This window comes from Odocoileus virginianus, chromosome 16 (assembly GCF_023699985.2).
Source record: "Odocoileus virginianus isolate 20LAN1187 ecotype Illinois chromosome 16, Ovbor_1.2, whole genome shotgun sequence".
Classification (NCBI taxonomy): Eukaryota; Metazoa; Chordata; class Mammalia; order Artiodactyla; family Cervidae; genus Odocoileus; species Odocoileus virginianus.
Genome location: NC_069689.1, coordinates 2,303,360 through 2,323,055, shown reverse-complemented (window position 1 = coordinate 2,323,055; position 19,696 = coordinate 2,303,360). Strand labels below are relative to the sequence as shown.

Here is a 19,696-nt window from a genome sequence, read left to right as displayed (position 1 = left end):
AGAGGAACTGGTGAGTGCAAAGCTGGGTAGCATGAAGCAGGAGCTATTTATAATTTGTGTTCAGAGGATGGAACTACAGAGATAATAAGTAAGGACACCTGTGTCTTCAAGATGCTCACTATCAAATAATCCATAATCTTCAATTCCTTAGTTTTTTTACTGAAAAGACATATGACATCATTTTTTAAACAAAATAAAAACTGTCCATAATCATTACTCCTCTAACACAGAAATCATTTATATATTACCATTTTGTAGGTCAATTCTTTTTTTAAGTTATGGTTACAGTATTTGGTATTCTGTTATTCTAATGTGACATTTAATTAATGTAAAAAATGTTTTCCATGATTTTAAATAATCTTCATAATAAAATTTTTAATTGCTGAAAACATTTTATTGGGCTAATACACCATAATTTATTACATTGTTTCCTTAATATCAGGCACTTAATTTGTTTCCAGTTTTTGGCAGTACTAAAATTCTGAAGGATTGTTACACTTAGTAGCTTTCTCTCATAATTTTAAGGAATGCAGAGCCTATTAAAATATGCTCAGGCTAGTGCCTAATATTAATGAAGAATGATAGTGAATGACCAAAAGAATGTTGAGAAGTAACTTTCCATTATTGTTAACAACACTAGTGCATTATTTTATTATATTTTATATATACTTCATAATTTACAAAAACAGTTTCACTACATAAACACATATACATATAACAATCTCATGAGGTTGGTAGGGCAGTGAAAATCAAGAGAGGTTATATGACTTGCTTGGGTATACACAATGACAGATAGAGAATCTGCACTCACATTAGTTGACTACTTTCCTTTATTCTATATTGTGATGTCTTTTAGTTTAAGACCAAGGAAAACCATAAAGATAGTCACACTGAATGAAAAACAGAATAAAGCTATGAACTGAATTGTGTCTTTTCAAGACTCACATGTTAAAGCCCCAACACCCAATGTGACATACTCTCTCCCCTACCCTCCCAAGTGCGGACATAAGGACTCAGCAAGAAGCCAGGAAGAGAATCTTCCTTTCCAGTCTCCAAAACTAGGAGAAAAAATATCCAGTCTATGGTATTTTGTTATGGTGGCCCAAGCAGACTAAGATTTTGTTGCTGAGAAGTAGGGTACTGCTGTAAGCAGTATTCCAAAATGCAGAAAGAAGTGGCTTTAGAATTGGGTAGAAGCTGAAAGTTTTAAAAGTTATGATAGAAAAAGCTTAGAAACTTATGAACAGACTGTTGCTAGAAATATGGACATTAAGGGTGATTCTGGTGGTCTCAGAAATGAGGAACATTCATTAGAAACTAGGAAAAAAGGTGAGATTTCTTAAAAAATGGCAAAGAACTTGGCTAAACTCTGTTCCAGCATTTTGTTAAGGCAGAACTTGTGAGTAATGAAATTGGATATTTAGCTGAGAGACAAAGTATTAAGGGAACAACTTGCTTCCTTTTGACTGCTTATAGTGAAGTGCAGAGGGAGAAAGAGTTGAAGAAGGAATTGCTAAGCAACAAGGAACCAGAATTTGAAGATTTAGAAAACTCTCAGCCTACCCACACCACAAAATATTAGAAAACTTGTTCTAAAGAGAATACTAAGGGTGTAGTAGAACAGTCAGTTGATAAGGAGACAGACTGTGACTCGTGGACTTAATCAGCCATCTCAGCAGAAGCCAGAAATAGAGATGGGGTTACACCGGCAGTTTAAACTAAAGGGACAGAGAAATCTGGGTGGAATGAAGGAAGGCTAATGGATTCTCCAGGAGTGGATCATAGAGCTATTTAGCTGTGAACGTGCACTGTTCTTTAAGGAGAGGGAAGAATGACCCTGAAAAGGTGTTTCAGGGATCACCACAGGGCTGCTACTCCCACCACAGGCCCAGAAGCAAGGCTGTTTCCTCCTTGGTTTTGAAGGGCCGTGCTGCCTCTCCAGATTGGGAAGGCCAGGACGAACCTGCCCAGTGGCTCAGGGGCGGGCTGCCCTGGCAGTCATGTGAGCAGGTCCTTACAAAGACCCAAAGGATTAGGGTGCCTAGCAGAGACACGGGTGATTCTGTCACCCCAGTGGGCCTGAAAGACAGAGTACTGAGTCCAAGAGGATTGTTCTGGAGCCTTAATATCTAATGGAATTTGTCTTGCAAGATTTTGGGCTTGCTGGAACCCATCATCCCCTCCTTCCTTCCGATTTCTCCCTTTTAGAATGGGACAGTCTATCCCATGCTTGCCCACCTCTGTATTTTGGGAGCATATAACTTGACTAGTTTCATAGGTTTATAGTTGAGGAGGCAATTTGCCTCAGGATTTATCAGACCTTGAGTTTTACACATATCTGATTTCTATGATATTTAGATGAGACTTTGGACTTGATGCTAGAATGAGTTACCTATGGGGCTGTTAAGATGGATTGAACATATTTTGCATGTGATAAGAACATGAATTTTTGGGGGGGTCAGGGGCAGAATGTTATTAACTGAATCATGAACCCTCGAATTCATATGTTGATGTGTTAACCTCCAGTGTTAACTGTATTTGGAGATAGGACCTATAAAGAAGCAATTAGAGTTAACTGAGAGTAAAAGGGTGGGGCCTTGATATGGATTAGTGTCCTTATAAGAAGAGACACAGTTGGCCCTAGCGGTAAATAACCTGTCTACCAATGCAGGAGACATAAGAGATGCGGGTTCAATCCCTGGTCGGAAAGATCCCGTGGAGGAGGACACAGCAGGAGAGTCCCATGGACAGAGCAGCCTGGCGGGCTACAGTCCACAGGGTCGCACAGAGTTGGACACGACTAAAGCGACTTAGTACACACAAGAAGAGACACGAAAGAGCTCCAACCCTGAGCCATGTGAGGAATTAGAAAGAAGGCAGCCATCTGCAAGGCAGAAAGAGAGCCCTCACTAAAAACTAAATCAGTTGGAACCTTGACCTTGGATTTTCCAGCATTCAGACCTGTGAGAAAATAAATTTATGTTGTTTAAGTCATCCATTCTTAGTATTTTGTTATGGCAGCCTGAGCAAACTAAGACAATACCCAAAGTTAAGATCTTAATGCTCTGTCACCACAGTGGATTTGGTATTTAAGGAGCAGTGGTATTTAAAGGGCAGTAGCCTTTGACTTTCAAATTATTAAATTCCAGCACCAACTTCCTTTTGTAACATTTTAAAAGAACTTTTAGTCTCTTTAATAGACATAGAGAACAGACTTGTGGTGTGGGGTGTATGTGTGTGGGTGGAGAGAGGGAGGGATAGACTGGGAGTTTGGGGTTAGCAGATGCAAAGTACTGCATATGGAATGGATGGACAACAAGGTTCTACTAAACAGCACAGGGAACTATGTTTAACATCCTGGGATAAACCACGGTGGAAAACAATATTAAAAAATGTATATATAGGTATAACTGAATCATCTTGCTGTATAGCAGGAATTAACACATTGTAAATCAACTATGTGAGTGCGTGAAGTTGCTTAGTCGTGTCCGACTCTTTGCAACCCTGTGGACTGTAGCCTACCACGCTACAGTCCATGGGATTTTCCAGGCAAGAGTACCGGAGTGGGTTGCCATTTCCTTCTCCAGAGGATCTTTTCGACCCAGGGATCGAACCCGGGTCTCCCACATTGTAGGCAGACGCTTTACCGTCTGAGCCACCAGGGAGGTCCAAATCAACTATACATCAATTAAAACAGAGAGAGCTGTACCTGCCTGGCCACTCTTCAATTTCATTAGTATGGAAAGGGGTGATTTTAAGAAGACAAACAGTAACAAGTTGTTTGTATGAGCCAACTGCTAGTCTTTTTTGTTTATTTCTGCAAAGGTAGGGCTCACAGTATCCTAGTAGCTTATTCCTTTAAGGTTGTACTATCAATTGGGTACTTCTAGAAATGCCTAGAGGGTCTTCAAGTAGACATTTATATTCACCATTTAGTGTAAAACATCCTTTCCCAAACCTGCCAACAACTCTCAGTATATAACCACTTGCCACCTGTTCTTTGGAGATTGCTTTTGCATCATTACAAGCAAAGAAATCAATACCAGGCCATTGATTTGGGAAAGAGACAAGATTGCACAGCAATAATACATAAAGTTAGTCAAGCCCTACTTCTCAGTTGTTTTGAAAGAACAGAGAGTTCAATGTTCCTCTCTGAAATAGGCATTTATCCTGCACTGGCGATTCTGTAGTAATACAGGCCTGAGATAAATGAGGTCCCAGAATTCCAACTAGTGTAACGGCTCTTGAACACTACACCAAATCTCAACATGCCTTTTTAGACTCAACAGTAATGTATTAACTTGAATCTATTGAATCTCTCTCTGCAGTTTACCCCTCAGTTTAATTTAAGAAGTGTGGGCTGGGGCACAAGGTCACTATGAGTATCACCAGAGTGAAGTGGCTTAGGTGCTACAAATGCAGAGAGCAGTCAGCTGAAGATCTGGTCCAAATACATGTTCTGTCTTGAAAGACAGGTAAGGCCAATCGTTTACCTTATCCATTAATTTACTAAGATACCATCTGGTCTATCTAGCCAAATTAACATGTACAAGTCATTTAGATATGCTAATTAGTTTTGAACCAGTGAATAGAATCTGGAAAAAGGGACTATGCAAAGGGTGAACAAACGTTATATTTACATAGAGATTTATGTTTTTAGAAACTCTTTCACATGCATTATCTCACTTGATCCTAATCTCAATCCCACAAAGTATATGGGTCATCATTGTTGTAAACATCTGAAAGAGGAGGAAATTGAGGCTCAAAAGATTGTTGCTGTCTTGGCAATATAGGGAGGAAGCTAAGGGATAGTGAAAGAAATGAATACCAATCACTAGGTATTTTGTTTTCTTGCAGCCAAACAGCCCCATAAGATGGGTGCAAGTAAGCCAGAAAGATAAAGACCATTACAGTATACTAACACATATATATGGACTTTAGAAAGATGGTAATGATAACCCTATATGCAAAACAGAAAAAGAGACTCAGATGTATAGAACAGACTTGTGGACTCTGGGAGAAGGCGAGGGTGGGATGTTTCAAGAGAACAGCATTGAAACATGTATATTATCTAGGGTGAAACAGATAACCAGCCCAGGTTGGGTACATGAGACAAGTGCTAGGGCCTGGTGCACTGGGAAGACCCAGAGGGATCGGGTGGAGAGGGAGGTGGGAGGGGGGACTGGGATGGGGAATACATGTAAATCCATGGCTAATTCATTTCAATGTATAACAAAAACTACTGTAATGATGTAAAGTAATTAGCCTCCAACTAATAAAAATAAATGGAAAAAAAAAATAAAGCTGAGGAAACTGACACATGGAGGAGTAACTTGTGACAGAGCTAAGTGGAAGAGTTAGGATTTGAACCTAGATCTTTGGAATTTCAAAGTCCATGCTTCATTTATTACACACTGATGAAGCCTATGGCTTACTGTTACAGTGAATGTAATTGCTCAAGAATTCTTGATGCTAAGAGTTTTAGCCTTCTTAAATAAGTGGGCTGTCTGGAATGGGTGATACACATATAAGAAATTCATGTGACATAACAGAAAAAGTGTAGGCTATGGGGCCAGATAGATCTGTTTAAATCCTAGCTTTACTAATTGCTAGCTGTGTGACCCTAAGCTTTATTCTCACCTGTCAAACGGATAAATAGATCTTAACCCCATGAACTTGATGTGAAGATTAAATTATATAACACGAGAAAGTTCCTTGTACATCAACAAATATTGATTACTTTCCTCTATAAAAACATTTCTCTCAGAAGCAGAGAAGTTAGAAAGCAGAGATAGACAAGGGTCTCTTATTTGCTAGGGAATAAAGACAGAAACATAGAGAGTGAAAGGCACATAGTAGACCTCATTTGTACAGGAAATCTTTGCAAACAATCTCGCTCAAGTATTACCTACTTTAAGAAGAATTTTTTAGCATCAAGAGTCTGGGTTAAGGGCCTTCTAAGCACCCACAGAATTCTGTTAACTTCTACCCTAGCATTCAGTATACTGTGTTATAAGTCTGTCTCTTTATAAATATGTTTTCTCCAATAGATAATAAGTTAAGGCCTCTTCTATTACAATATCTGGTGTAAAGCAGATACTTAATAAGTTTTTGCTGAATGGAGAAAAGAAGGGGAAAAAAAAAAACAGACCCATCTCAATAACAGTGTGTTGGAGAAGATTAGAGTCAGATTTATAATATTTTCTTACCTTGACTGCATAGTTATTAAGTGGATCTTTTGCATATGAAGCTGTATAGTAAACTGCATCACCGGCCTCACAGCATGGCTTGTCACTGGTCAGCCTGAAGTCTGACCAGCTGTCTACCCCAAAACGGAGTTGGTCTTTCTGCCCAGCCATGAAGAGGTCTTCACATTTAACAGCCAGTTTCTTCAAAGCATCTGTATGAAGGCTCCGGATTTTACCCACCACTTCTTCACGATTCTCAAGTCCTCGATAAAGTGCTTGTCTCTGTGGCTTCTGGATACTCCGGGCCTGTCTACCGGAGGGACCCCGCCGGCTGGACAGGGACTCTGTGCTGTTGGAAAACCTATCCTTAATACTGAGAGTGGTTAGGCTGGAGATGCTGTTTGCTGCTGAGGGCACACGTCTCTCCTTGTGCAAAGGTCTCTCCAAGGAGTCATAAGACTCAGCGTCTAGTCCCTTGAGTTCATAGCTGACTGAGGATCCAGCACTGCTGGCATCCCAGCTGGGGTCGATATCGTAGGTGGGATTAGCCATGACACAAAGGGTAGTTTCCAGGGACTTTTGGAGGTCTTTGGAGAGTGGCTCTGTATTGGCTCTTATAATCATTTTCTTTGGCAGTGGGGGTGGTGTTGGTTGCAAAGCGTTAGGTGCTTCTTGGTCTGTTTTCCCGCCAAAGGCGATGGCATCATCCAAAGCTCCCTTAGGCTGCCGGGGATGCTTGGGAGGTATCATGGCTGCTCTAGATTGTCCTGGATTGTTTTAAAATTAAGAAAGAAGAAAAAAGAATAATTAAATAAAATTTTTGTTCTGGTTCCATAATTGAAACTTAGGCAGAAATAAAGGTAGTAGCCATAAGAATAGAAGAAGTCAACACTTAGTTCAAAAACGGTAAAAGAAAACAAAGAACAAATAGCTAAATTTAAAGGTAGAATTCAAGACCTAACGGGAGCAACAAATGTGAACAATGTCTCAGTATTTCCTTGCCATAGGAACAGGGCTATGGGTTTTATTTTCAAGAAGAAATCCAGATTCTCCACTCGTGGCCCCAAGAGGGCTGTATTCACCACACTAGAGTACTAAGGAGTGACAGACACTCAAATAATTGTACTGTGACAAAAGAGAGATGATAACATTTGCAGGTTAAAAAGAAATACTTGGGAGCATTACTAAAAACAATTGGGATTAGCATATGAGACTGCTAGATTGGTGCTCAGACGATACTATTCTATTCTTTTAACTTTGTTCCAAAGTTACATTGTATTGTATACAACACTTGTCATTCTCCATCCAAAACAAACAAACACAATTTCATAAACCATGCTATTTCATTTCCCTACAGAGATGGATTCTGGCACCACTTAAACTGGTCTATGTATAAAGATCTCTGAGATTGTGGTAAGGGAAACCATGTATATGAGCAGGCAACTGCTGTTTCAAATATCACCCACAAACTCTTACATGATTCTGTTTTATTTGGGGGGGAATATAAACTGTGATTTGAGAGATGCTTGCATTTGAACTTCTCTGACAAGAAGCTCCAGTTACAGAACCAATCACCTTTTAGTTTCCTTTCCAGAATTTATGCTTAGAAGATGAAACACATATGTATGAATCAGTGATACCTTCAGGCCTTATAATGGGGATGGGGCATTATTTTTTTTTAAGACTGAGAAATATACCATGAAATTTTAATAAAAGTTATTAAAATTAGTAATGTTATTAAAATGAAATAGTCATTTAATATTTCAGAGTTAAAGCATAATGCTCTGTTATGGGTGGAATTACGTCCTCTCCCCCAAAATATACTTATGGTACTTCTAAATGTGACCTTATTCAAAAATAGAGTCTTTGTAGAGGTAATCAACTTAAGGTAATCAAGCATCCAACGACTTCTTAATGAAGTCATTAAGGTAGGCCTCAATCCAATATGGCTGGTGTCCTTATAAGAAGGGGAAAACGTCATATGAAGACACAGGGAGGACACCATGCCATCACAGACGCACTGCTTGGAGTAATGCAGTTGCAAGCCAGGGGTGCTAAGGACTGAAGGCCACTGCCAGATGCTAAGCAGAAATAAGAGAGGATTCTACCCAGAATCTTGGAGGGAACATGGCCTTGGTAACACCTTAATTTCAGCTCCAAGCTGCCAGAACTACAGGAGAACAAATTTCTCTTGTTTTAAGCCCCCACTTTGTGGTACTTTATTATAGCAGGCCTAGGAAACTATGCTCTTACTAATGATCAGACTGAACAGAAGGCATTGGATGGTCTTGAGGATGATAATGAATAAGGATGGTGGTTTTGTTTTTTTTTAGGATGGTGGTTTGTTTTTATTAAAAATCATGTCCTTGTAGCAATGCCAAGGGGAAGCACCAATATAAACTGTGATTATAATAATAATATACTCCATTTCCCATGCATGCAATCTGCTTCAAGAACACTTAAAGAGTTTATATAAACTATGACAATATATAAGCAAACCTAAGAACCCTCTTTCCCCACAAATGGCATGTAACAATATTCTTTTACAAAGGACAGATCTACATTACATATGAATAAAAAATATGTATATATAGACAGCATAAGACAGAGAGAGAGAAGGAGTATGAGAATGCTAAGCTCTAAGAGGGCCAGGACATTTGTTTTACTCATTGTTGTACCCTCCATGTTAAGAAACAGGGTCTAATTATAATAGATGCCTAATAAATATTTCTTGAATGACAAAAGGAATAAATATTTAGGGCTAAAAGAGAAAAGCAGGCAAAACTGTATAGTATATCAATAACCTCAGATATGCAGATGACACCACCCTTATGGCAGAAAGTGAAGAGGAACTAAAAAGCCTCTTGATGAAAGTGAAAGAAGAGAGTGAAAAAGTTGGCTTAAAGCTCAACATTCAAAAACTAAGATTATGGCATCTGGCCCATCCCTTCATGGGAAATAGATGGGAAGACAGTGAAAACAGTGTCAGACTTTATTTTTTGGGCTCCAAAATGACTGTAGATGGTGATTGCAACCATGAAATTAAAAGATGCTTACTCTTTGGAAGGAAAGTTATGACCAACCTAGATAGCATATTAAAAAGCAGAAACATTACTTTGCCAACAAAGGTCTGTCTAGTCAAGGCTATGGTTTTTCCAGTGGTCATGTATGGATGTGAGAGTTGGACTACAAAGAAAGCTGAGCACTGAAGAATTGATGATTTTGAACTATGGTGTTGGAGAAGACTCTTGAGAGTCCCTTGGACTGCAAGGAGATTCAACCAATCCATCCTAAAGGAGATCAGTCTTGGGTGTTCATTGGAAGGACTGATGCTGAAGCTGAAACTCCAATACTTTGGCCACCTCATGCGAAGAGTTGACTCACTGGAAAAGACCCTGATGCTGGGAGGGATTGGGGTCAGGAGGAGAAGGGGATGACAGAGGATGAGATGGCTGGATGGCATCACCAACTCAATGGACATGGGTTTGAGTAAACTCTGGGAATTGGTGATGGACAGTGAGGCCTCGTGTGCTGCAATTCATGGGGTTGCAAATAGTCAGACATGACTGAGAGACTGAACTGAACTGAACTGAACCTATATCGAGTAAATATATTGAATTAGAAATTTGTGAAATTCCCACAAAGAAAAGTCTAGGATCATATTGGCTCCACTGATGAATTCTACCAAAATGTTTAAAGAAGTATTAAAACCAATCTTTCATTAACTCTTCCACTAAATAGAAGCAGAAGGAATACTTACCAACTTGAAATCTATGATAGGCCAATATTACCTATATAACAAAATAAGAGAAAGAAACCAATACACTAATATCCTTTATTACTAGACAGAGAAAGCCTCACAAAATACTAGCAAACTGAATCAAGCAACACATAAAAAGGATAAGACACCACAACAAATTTGGATTTATCCCAGAAATGCAAGGTTGGTTTAATATCTAAAAACCAATCCATGTCATATATAATGTAAATAATATAAAGAGAGGAGGAAAAAACCTTACATGGTCAGCTCAATGGAAAAAGAAAAAGAATTTCATAAAATCCAATATTTATCAATATAAAAACACTGAACAAGCTGGAAAAAGAAGGGCTCATCCTCGTTCTGATACGGGGCGCCTATGAAAAACCAAAAGCTAAATCATACTTAATGGTAAAAGCCTAGGTTTTCCCCCACTAAGATCAGAAACAAAACAAAGATCCCCATTCTTGTTTATTCTATTCTACATTGTACTGGAGAAACTAGACAGGGAAATTATGAAAAAAAATTAAAAAAGAAATAAACACATTCAGGTTGGAAAAGAAATAAAACTATCTCTATTCACAGATGCCATAATCTTGTACACAGGAAAGCCTAAAGAGTCCACAAAAAAATGAGAACTAATATACTAGTTCACAGATTGCAGGACTTATGATCAATATAAAAACTCAATTGTATTTCCATACACTAGCAATGAATAATCCCAAAGTTAAATGAAGAAAACAACTGCATTTATAATATCATCAAAAAATATTTAGAAGAACATTTAGCAAAGTAAGTGTAAGACTTGTACACTAAAACTACTTGGGCACTAAAAACTTTGATGAAAGACATTAATGATCTAAATAAATAAAAAGAAATTTTATGTTCATGGATCAGACTTTATATGTTAAGGTGGAAATATTCCTCAAATTTTTCCTCAGAAAATTTAATGTCATCTACATCAAAACCCCAGCTAGCTTTCTTGCAGAAATTGACAGAACGATCCTAAAATTCATATGGAAACACAAAAGGTCTAGAGGAGGCCCTCTCCCCACTCAAATCTTGAAAAACAGAACAAAGAATCTATATTTCCCAACTTCAAAACATACTTCACAACTACAACAACCAAAAACTATGGGGCCAGCATAAGAATAGAAATACAGATGGATAGAATAGAATTGAGAGTCCAGAAATAAGCTCTTCTGTGTACAGTTGACTGGTTTTCAACAAGGATGCCAAGACAATTCAATAGGGAAAGAGAGGTTTTTCAACAAAAGGTGCTGGGACAACTTGGTATCCACATGCAAAAGAATGAAGTTGAACCCCTACATTATACTATACACAAAATTAACTCAAAATATATGAAAGATCTAAATGTTAAAAACTAAATCTATCAAACTCCTAGAAGAAAACATAGGAGTAAAATTTTTTGACCATGGGCCAAACAATTACTTCTTAAATAAAATACCTAAAGCACAAGTAACCAAAAATAAATAAATTGGAATTCATAAAAACAAAAAACTCTTGTGCTTCAAAGGTCAATTTCAAAAAAGTGAAAACATAACCCTTAGAATAGGAGAGAATATGAGCAAATGATATATTCAATAAGAGACTTGTATCCAGAATTTATAAATAACTCTAACAATGAAAAAATAAATAACCCATTAAAAGTGGTCAAAGTGGGACTTCCCTGGTGGGACAGTAGTTGAGAATCTGCCTTGCAATGAAAGGGATGTTGGTTCAATCCCTGGTTGGGGAACTAAGATCCCACATGATGCAACTAAGACTGAAGGCATCCAAATAAATAAGTATTTTTTTTTAAAAAAGCAGGCAAAGGATCTGCATAGACATTACTCCAAAGAAGATATACAAATAGTCAAAAAGCATGTATAAAGATGCTCAGCATTTCTCACTAGGTAAATGCAAACCAAAACCACAAGACATCACTTTATATCCACTAAGCTAGCTTTAATAAAATAGATGAACAAGTATCAGTAAAGATATGTAGAAATTCAAACCTTCATACATTGCCAGTGGGAATCTAAATGGTGCAACCATGAAAATGGTTTGTTAGTTACTCAGAAAGTAAAACAGTTACACATGATCCAGCATTTCTAATCCTAGGGATATATCCGAGAGAAATGAAAACATATGTCCACACAAAAACTTGTACTCAAATGTTCACAGCAACATTTGCATACAAGAGCCCCAAAGTGGAAACAACTCAAATGTGCATCAACTGATGAATGGATAAACAAAATGTAGCATAGCTACACAACATAATATTCAGTTCAGTTCAGTCGCTCAGTCGTGTCTGACTCTTTGTGACCCCATGGACTGCAGCACGCAAGGCTTCCCTGTCCATCACCAACTTCCAGAGCTTGCTCAAACTCATGTCCATTGAGTCGGTGATGCCATCCAACCATCTCATCCTCTGTCGTCCCCTTCTCCTCCTGCCCTCAATCTTTCCCAGCATCAGGGGCTTTTCCAATGAGTCAGTTCTTTGCATCAAGTGGTCAAAGTATTGGAGTTTCAGCTTCAGCATCAGTCCTTCCAATGAATATCCAGGAATAACACCCTTAAGGATTGACTGGTTTGATTTCCTTGCAATCCATGGGGCTCTCCAGAGTCTTCTCCAACACCACAGTTCAAAAGCATCAATTCTTCGGCACTCAGCTTTCTTTATAGTCCAACTCTCACATTCATACATGACTACTGGAAAACCATAGCTTTGACTAGATGGACCTTTGTTGGCAAAGTAATGTCTCTGCTTTTTAAAATGCTGTCTATGTTGGTCATAGTTTTTCTTCCAAGGAGCAAACATCTTTTAATTTCACGGCTGCAGTCACCACCTGTGGTGATTTTGGAGCCCAAGAAAATAAAGTCTGTCACTGTTTCCATTGTTTCTCCAGCTATTTGCCATGAAGTGATGGGATCAGATGCCATGACCTTAGTTTTTTGAATATTGAGTTTTAAGCCAGCTTTTTCAATCTCCTTTTCCACTTTCATCAAGAGACTCTTCAGTTCCTCTTCACTTTCTGCCAGAAGGGTGGTGTCATCTGCATATCTGAAGTTATTGATATTTCTCCCGGCAATCTTGATTCCAGCTTGTGCTTCATATTATTCAGCCATAAAAAGAAATTAAGCCCTGTTGTGTGCTATAATCTGTATGAACCTTGGAAACATTATGCTAAGTGAGAGAACCCAGTAATAAAACATCATATATCACATGAAATATTTAGAAACACATAAATCCATAGAGATAGAAAGTAAATTAGTGGCTGCCACAGCCAGGGGAAAGGGGGAATGGAAACAACTGTTAATGGCTTTCTGTTTGGGGTAGGCTTCCCAGGTGGCTCAGTGGTAAAGAATCCACCTGCCAAAGTAGGAAGGGCAGGTTCAATCCCTGGGTTGGGAAGATCCCTGGAGAAGGGTATGGGTAACCCATTCTAGCATTCTTGCCTGGGAAATCCAATGTACAGAGGAACCTGGCAGGGTACAGTCCACGGGGTTGCAAAAGAGTCAGACAACACTTAGCAACTAAACAGTAGCAACAATTCTGTTTGGGGTGATGAAAATATTTTGGAATTAGATACTGGTAGTGGTCATAAAATTCTATTAAACTAAAACTCATTGAACTGCACACTCAAAACGGGTGAATTTTATGGTATATAAATTATATATAAATATTAAAGCAAATAAACAATTCAGTCTTAGAAACCATCATAAATTCAGGTTTCATTCATATCTTCCCATTATTCTGTGCTCTTAACATCACAAAGGATGTAGGGGCTTAGCATTTATTGAACTCTTCCTGTGATGGTGAGGCCTCCCTCTTGGTGCTGTCCCAGCCCTATTTTGCCTCAGCTAATGTGTGAAGTCAGAATCATAGTTTATTTACAAGATGACAGAAATAGGCTTTGTAACAAACCTTCATTTTCCATTTGCTGACTCAGAAGATGCAGAAGGTTAGAAGCACTGAACTGCACCAGCAGCTTATCTTCCTGGCCTGACTACTGTGGCAATCTTCTGAAACCACTGTCTCCAGTTTTTCTTCCCTCACCACACTAACCATTAGAGACTTTATTCAAACACCAAATCTGATCATGGCACTCCTCCTGTACTTTAAAAATTCTGTCCTTGAGAATTTGGACTTGATCCCGAGGATGGAGTTTTGTTGCTTCAGCACAGAAAGAAAGCTTCTGGTTGTTCTGTTTCTCTCACAGCATTTTCCCGTGTGTCCTAAATCGGAGCTACCAAACTGCTTGTGGCTTCTCCAGCACTCTTGGCTACTTCATGCTCTGTGTCTGTTCTCTTGTTGACCCTCTTCCAGGAATGCTTTCTCTCTCCACTCATCTTTAAATGTTCTGCCTCTGAGGAATGTTTCTTACTCCACTTCGAAATTGCAAAATTGACCTCTCCTTCCTGGGGACCTCAGATGTATTATGTGAACATTTCTGTCTTAAGCACTTAGAATACTTGACTTGTGTCCCTATATGAATTCCCCATGGGTGTAATCATTGAGGGCAGACACTTGGCTCATTTATATGCCCAGGACAAAGCAAAGAGTCTGGCTGAGGGAGGAATGGAAGGAATGAATTAATAATGAACATAAAACAAAACCTAGAAACATGAACCTATTCTCACTCCTTCCCATGAGAATCTTTATGGGATGGCCATTTTCTTTTTATTTTTTCTAAATAAGAACAAACAGTCATGAAAACAGAAGGAATGAAGAATTCCAAAAGTGCTTTCTTTTTCCTTTTCTTTTAAATGACCTCAGAACTGACAGATGAGACAAGGTCTAACACCATCAGCAGCTCTTTCATGCTTATCGGAGAAGACGCAAGAGGGCTGATCATGCCACTTCCCACCACCTTCAGAATAAAGTCTGAACTCTTCAGGAAGTTGGGCAAGGCTATCAGTCTTATCTGTCACTATTTCTCATCAACTCTCCCACAAGAATCACTTGATTCCTATTCTTTTAATAGGTTACCTGTTTTTACTTTTATATCTCTGCCTTAGTAAAGGTGTTCTTCCATCCTAAAGTGAAAATGAAAGTGTTAGTCACTCAGTCGTGTCTGACTTTCTGTGACCCCATGGACTGTAGCCCACCAGGCTTCTCTGTCTATGGAGATTCTCCAGGCAAGAATACTGGAGTGAGTTGCCACACCCTCCTCCAGAGGATCTTCTGAACCCGGGTCTCCCGCATTGCAGGCAGACTCTTTACCATTTGAGACACCAGGGAGCCCCATCTCTACTGAAGTTATCCCTCCTCTCTACTCCTCACCCCCAAGTTGGGAGCCATCACTTCTTCCCCTGTGTTCTCTTACCACTTTTTACTATATGATAACATTTTAGGCTTTTTATATCGTGTGTTTTTTTTTTTTTTCACATTCCCTTGGAACCTCTGGTGCGGTGTGAGACACGCAGCAGGTATGCAGGAAACAGCTGCCAGACTGAAAGACAGCGTCAGCAGAGTTGGTCATCATTCCAAAAGGAAAATGGACAGCCAAGGCAGCAAGGAAATAAAGATAGTTAATAGTGGCTTCTCTCTCCAAACAGTGGGACATGATCTCCTGGGAGCTAAGATTTCCACACGGGAATCAGAAACGTTTGCATTCCAAATGAAACAGTGAACATTTTGCAGCCCATGCAAGGTCAAGGAACTTGCCCAAGTCTGAAAGTGTCCTAAGTTTTTTCTTTCCTTCTAAGAAGAACAAGTTCTCCTAACTGAATTCCAATCATCTGGGTCAATGTTTTAAAAGCTTGGTATCTTAGCTGTTTTTATTTTAAACTTTTAATCCTGTACATTCTTCTCAAGCCTCTGGGACCAGACACTAAGCTCCGCTTTCAGCAGGCTTGATATAACATCACATACTCTACATTTTTGTGGCATGCCAGCTCTCTAAACAGAAAAGAAAAAAAAAAAAAAAAAGAATGTGTTCTAAATCTTGCCTTGCTATAGACTAAAATGTTCTTTTGGACAAATATGTTTGACTAAAACATGCTCAGTCCCTACTTTCCTTTCTTTTTGCGTTTCTAAACTCTATCTTTATACTTTTTCTTCACTTAAAAATGTCTTCAGACTGACAAATAAGGCCTTATATCACTTTTTGAAAAGCAAATGATGAAAGATGGATTAAAAAGCAATAATTTGCTGACACTACTTCAAAGAAGCAAAAAGGGTGTTTAAAACTCCTCAGGAAGGAAAATAATTGATATGGGCTCTAAAAACTTACACAACTGGTTTAATAATAGAAAAGAAATAAGAAAACTATTATCTCTAAACATCAACATTTTAAAGATGATTATACACTGAAAAACTCAAAATAATAATTACATCTATAGAGATCTACTGGAAGGTACTATCATTTGAAGACACACTTGGGAAAAATCACAAAAAATGTTTGCATAAAACCTGACAATCACTATCATCTTAGGGTGCCAGGGATTAAAGGCACTTAAGAATGACCCATTTAGACAGAGACAGTGTGTTTATGAGTACAATTAGCTCCTTATTCCATTAAGACAGGAATGTCATGGTCTCCTGCTCAGTCTCCCTGCCTCCAGTCATCCTGTAGGTAGCTTCCAGAATGATCTTTAAGAAATCCTGATCACGTGGCTCTCCATTTCCTATCGGAAAAGGTACACTCATTGCGATATAAACAAACCATTTATAATTTGGCCCTGCTTTTCCACTCTGCCCCCTTTTGTCAACTCTGCCTCCTTCACGCTGCACTTTAGCTACTTATAATTAAGTACTTGTAGTTAACCAAACATTCATTTTTCTATCAAGCTTCAGGCCTTTGTTCATACTCTTCCTTCTATGTGGAATGTTCTCCCTTGTTGTTAGTCTGGCAAATAGCTACTCTTTTGAGCTTAAAACCAGTGACCTTCTTGGAGACTCTCCCAGGCAGGGGCTTTGATTGACCCTTTAAATATGCACTAGTATTCCCAGTGCCTCTCCTGGTTCCCAGGAGACAGTTGGCACTCAACAAATGAAAGTGTTAAAGCCAAAATAAGTGGAATATATTTTCTACTTAAACTGTAATTTCAGTCTTCATGCTGAATCTTTTCCCAGGGCTCATGACAAACAACACAGATGAGAACAGGAAGGGAGAGGACAACAGAAGAGACGGTTATCACTAAACCGGGAAGGATGCACTGGAAATAGACGCCACACACACGCTGGGCACCAGCATTGTCAGATGAGTGGCCTCTCCCTGACGGGCTCCAGCACTCACTTCATCACCCCCTGGCAGTAGGCCTCAGCAGCTTAGGAGGAAGGGTCCTAAGCTACCTGGGCATTACCACTGTGCTAGGTTCCAGCACAGGTAAATGTAAGCACCAGTTGGCAAACCACAGGGGACATCAGCGTCACGCCAAATGATAAAACAAAGCTTCAAGATCACTTCAGGCTCAGGCTTAGCTTCAAATAAAGAGATGCTTGGACCACTTTAAAAGAATGTCAGTGGGGTAGCAGCTGACAGACTCAGTTTTTTAAAGCTTGCATTAGTGAGAACCTCTCCAAGAACAAGAGATTATTTATTTGGGGGTAAGTTATCTATGTAATTTAAATATTGTACTCTGCCAACAAATTCCAGTACACATGGGAAACTATTTTTAAATTGTGAATGCAGCCAACTTAAAAGATAGGAACACAGCCTATGGTTTCTTTTTAAATAGAGATAATTACTTTTTAGGAAGTACAACAAATGCACAAACAAATGTTCAAAGCTGTCACTCTCACTTTTTAAAAAATATCCAGATAATCTAAAAATGTGCAATTCTTTAATCTTTGGTTCAAATAATTAACTTTGTATTATGTGGCATAATGTCTGGCCCACAGAATTATTTGTTGTGCCTCAATAATTATTAGTTGAGTAAATGAGTGAATATATTCTTCAGAATGATTTTTTTTAAAGCTGCCATTTATGATGACATTACTCCATAATTACAACATCAAGTGGAGTAGGAAATAGCAACCCAGCCCAGTATTCTTGCCTGGAAAATTCCATGAACAGAGGAGCCTGGTGGGCTACAGTCCATGAAGTCACAAAGAGTCAGACACAACTGAGCTACTGAGCAGGCATGCACGCACAACAAGGCTGGCGATGTAATGACATTCCTTTAAGTACAACTATCCTTTAAAATTTCACACTGATGGTCAATACATTGCTAGAGGAATTTCTGGGGATAGAAGCCTTTTAAGTGTTTTCTTTCAGTGTTTGAATGGTACAGCCTTAAGGAGATGTTCTAGGTAAGTCAGATGAGGAACGTGAACAGTTTCACAGGGACAGGAAATGGAGGTATGAAAGTGAAAGTCGCTTAGTCACATCCAACTCTTTTCGACCCCATGGACTATACAGTCCATGGAATTCTCCAGAACAGAGTACTGGAGTGGGTAGTCTTTCCCTTCTCCAGGGGATATTCCCAACCCAGGGATCAAACCCAGGTCTCCTGCATTGCAGGCGGATTCTTTATCAGCTGAGCCACAATGGGAAGCCCAAGAATACAGGAGTGGGTGGGTAGCCTATCCCTCCTCCAGTGGATCTTCCTGACCCAAGAATCAAACTGGGGTCTCCAGCATTGCAGGTGGATTCTTTACCGACTAAGCTATCAGGGAAGCTGCAAACTGAGGTATGGCTTACATAATTCCTTAACTGGGAAACCCCTGATTGAGTCTCATTTTAGAAAAAAGAGTTAGCTGATAAATGGAACATATAAACTAGGAAATTGAAATTTTCCTATATGAACTTTCCTCAGGAGAGCTCAATTTCTGTAATCTGCATATTACAAAGTCAAATGCTAAGTCATTTTTGACACATTCATTCAAGTGTGTTCTTAGCACTTTCTGTGTGTTTTAGATAACGTGTTAGGTTGTAGGAACCAAGAAGGAGAAACAGGCCAAAATTCTGTCCAGTAAAGGGAGACTGGGAAGATCTTTCTAAAAAAGTACTGTCTAGAGTACTTAGTTACAAAGTGAGTGAAGGAGAGCTAAAGTCATCAACTAATTTCTAGCAGAGTAGAAGTCATTACAAGCTCCTGATTTTAGTGGGCTGATAAAGAAGCCATGTGCTCCACATAAAAATATAGTGATAATTCTTCTAGACACTCTGAGATAGACACAAGAAATATGGGGGAAGTGTTGAAGGTCTGATTAAAAAAACTTTCTATCACTTCTTCAGGAAATCATTTTGAGTGGCAGATATCCTGCTCAATTCAGCTTGGGGTGTTAAGGTGTTATAGATCAGACTGTGTTCAGGGGTCTCACGTCACTGTCACCCAGAGGAAAACCTCGCTCTGCAAGGGGCAACATTCCTAAGGCCCTGTCAAGTGCATAAAAGCCAATCATGATTTTGTGCCCGCAGAACACAATACAAATCAGCCAAATAACAAATTCTTTAAATCAGTGCTGTCCAGTCGAACTTCCTGTGATGATAAAAGTGTTCTGTATCCTCATGCCGAATACAGTAACTATCAGCCACATGTGCCTATTGAGCACTGGAAATGTTGTTAGTGAGACTGAGGAACTGAATTTTTATCTATATTTTAATGAATTTAATTTTAAAGAGCCATCTGTGGCTAGGGGCCACCATACTGTACAGGAAAGCTCTAAAATCTAATAATTAACCCAGTTACAAACAAAATAAAATTTGCTTTGTTTATGTTAGGGAGAAAAAAGGCAGTTGAATTAACCCTGGAGAAGGATCTCTGAGATAAAAAAAAACAAATGAATGATTTGCAT

The 19,696-nt window shown here is 39.0% G+C and overlaps 1 protein-coding gene across 13 annotated transcripts in view; it reads right to left on the bottom strand.

The window, feature by feature from the left end:
* The window catches only part of PEAK1 (pseudopodium enriched atypical kinase 1), a 309,415-nt gene that overhangs the window by 20,343 nt on the left and 269,376 nt on the right, over positions 1-19,696 (bottom strand). For all 13 annotated transcript variants that reach the window (XM_070477603.1, XM_070477609.1, XM_070477601.1 and 10 more), the window contains one exon: positions 6,210-6,955. In XM_070477603.1, the coding sequence (XP_070333704.1) occupies positions 6,210-6,955 (746 nt within the window). The remainder of the gene's footprint in view (positions 1-6,209; positions 6,956-19,696) is intronic.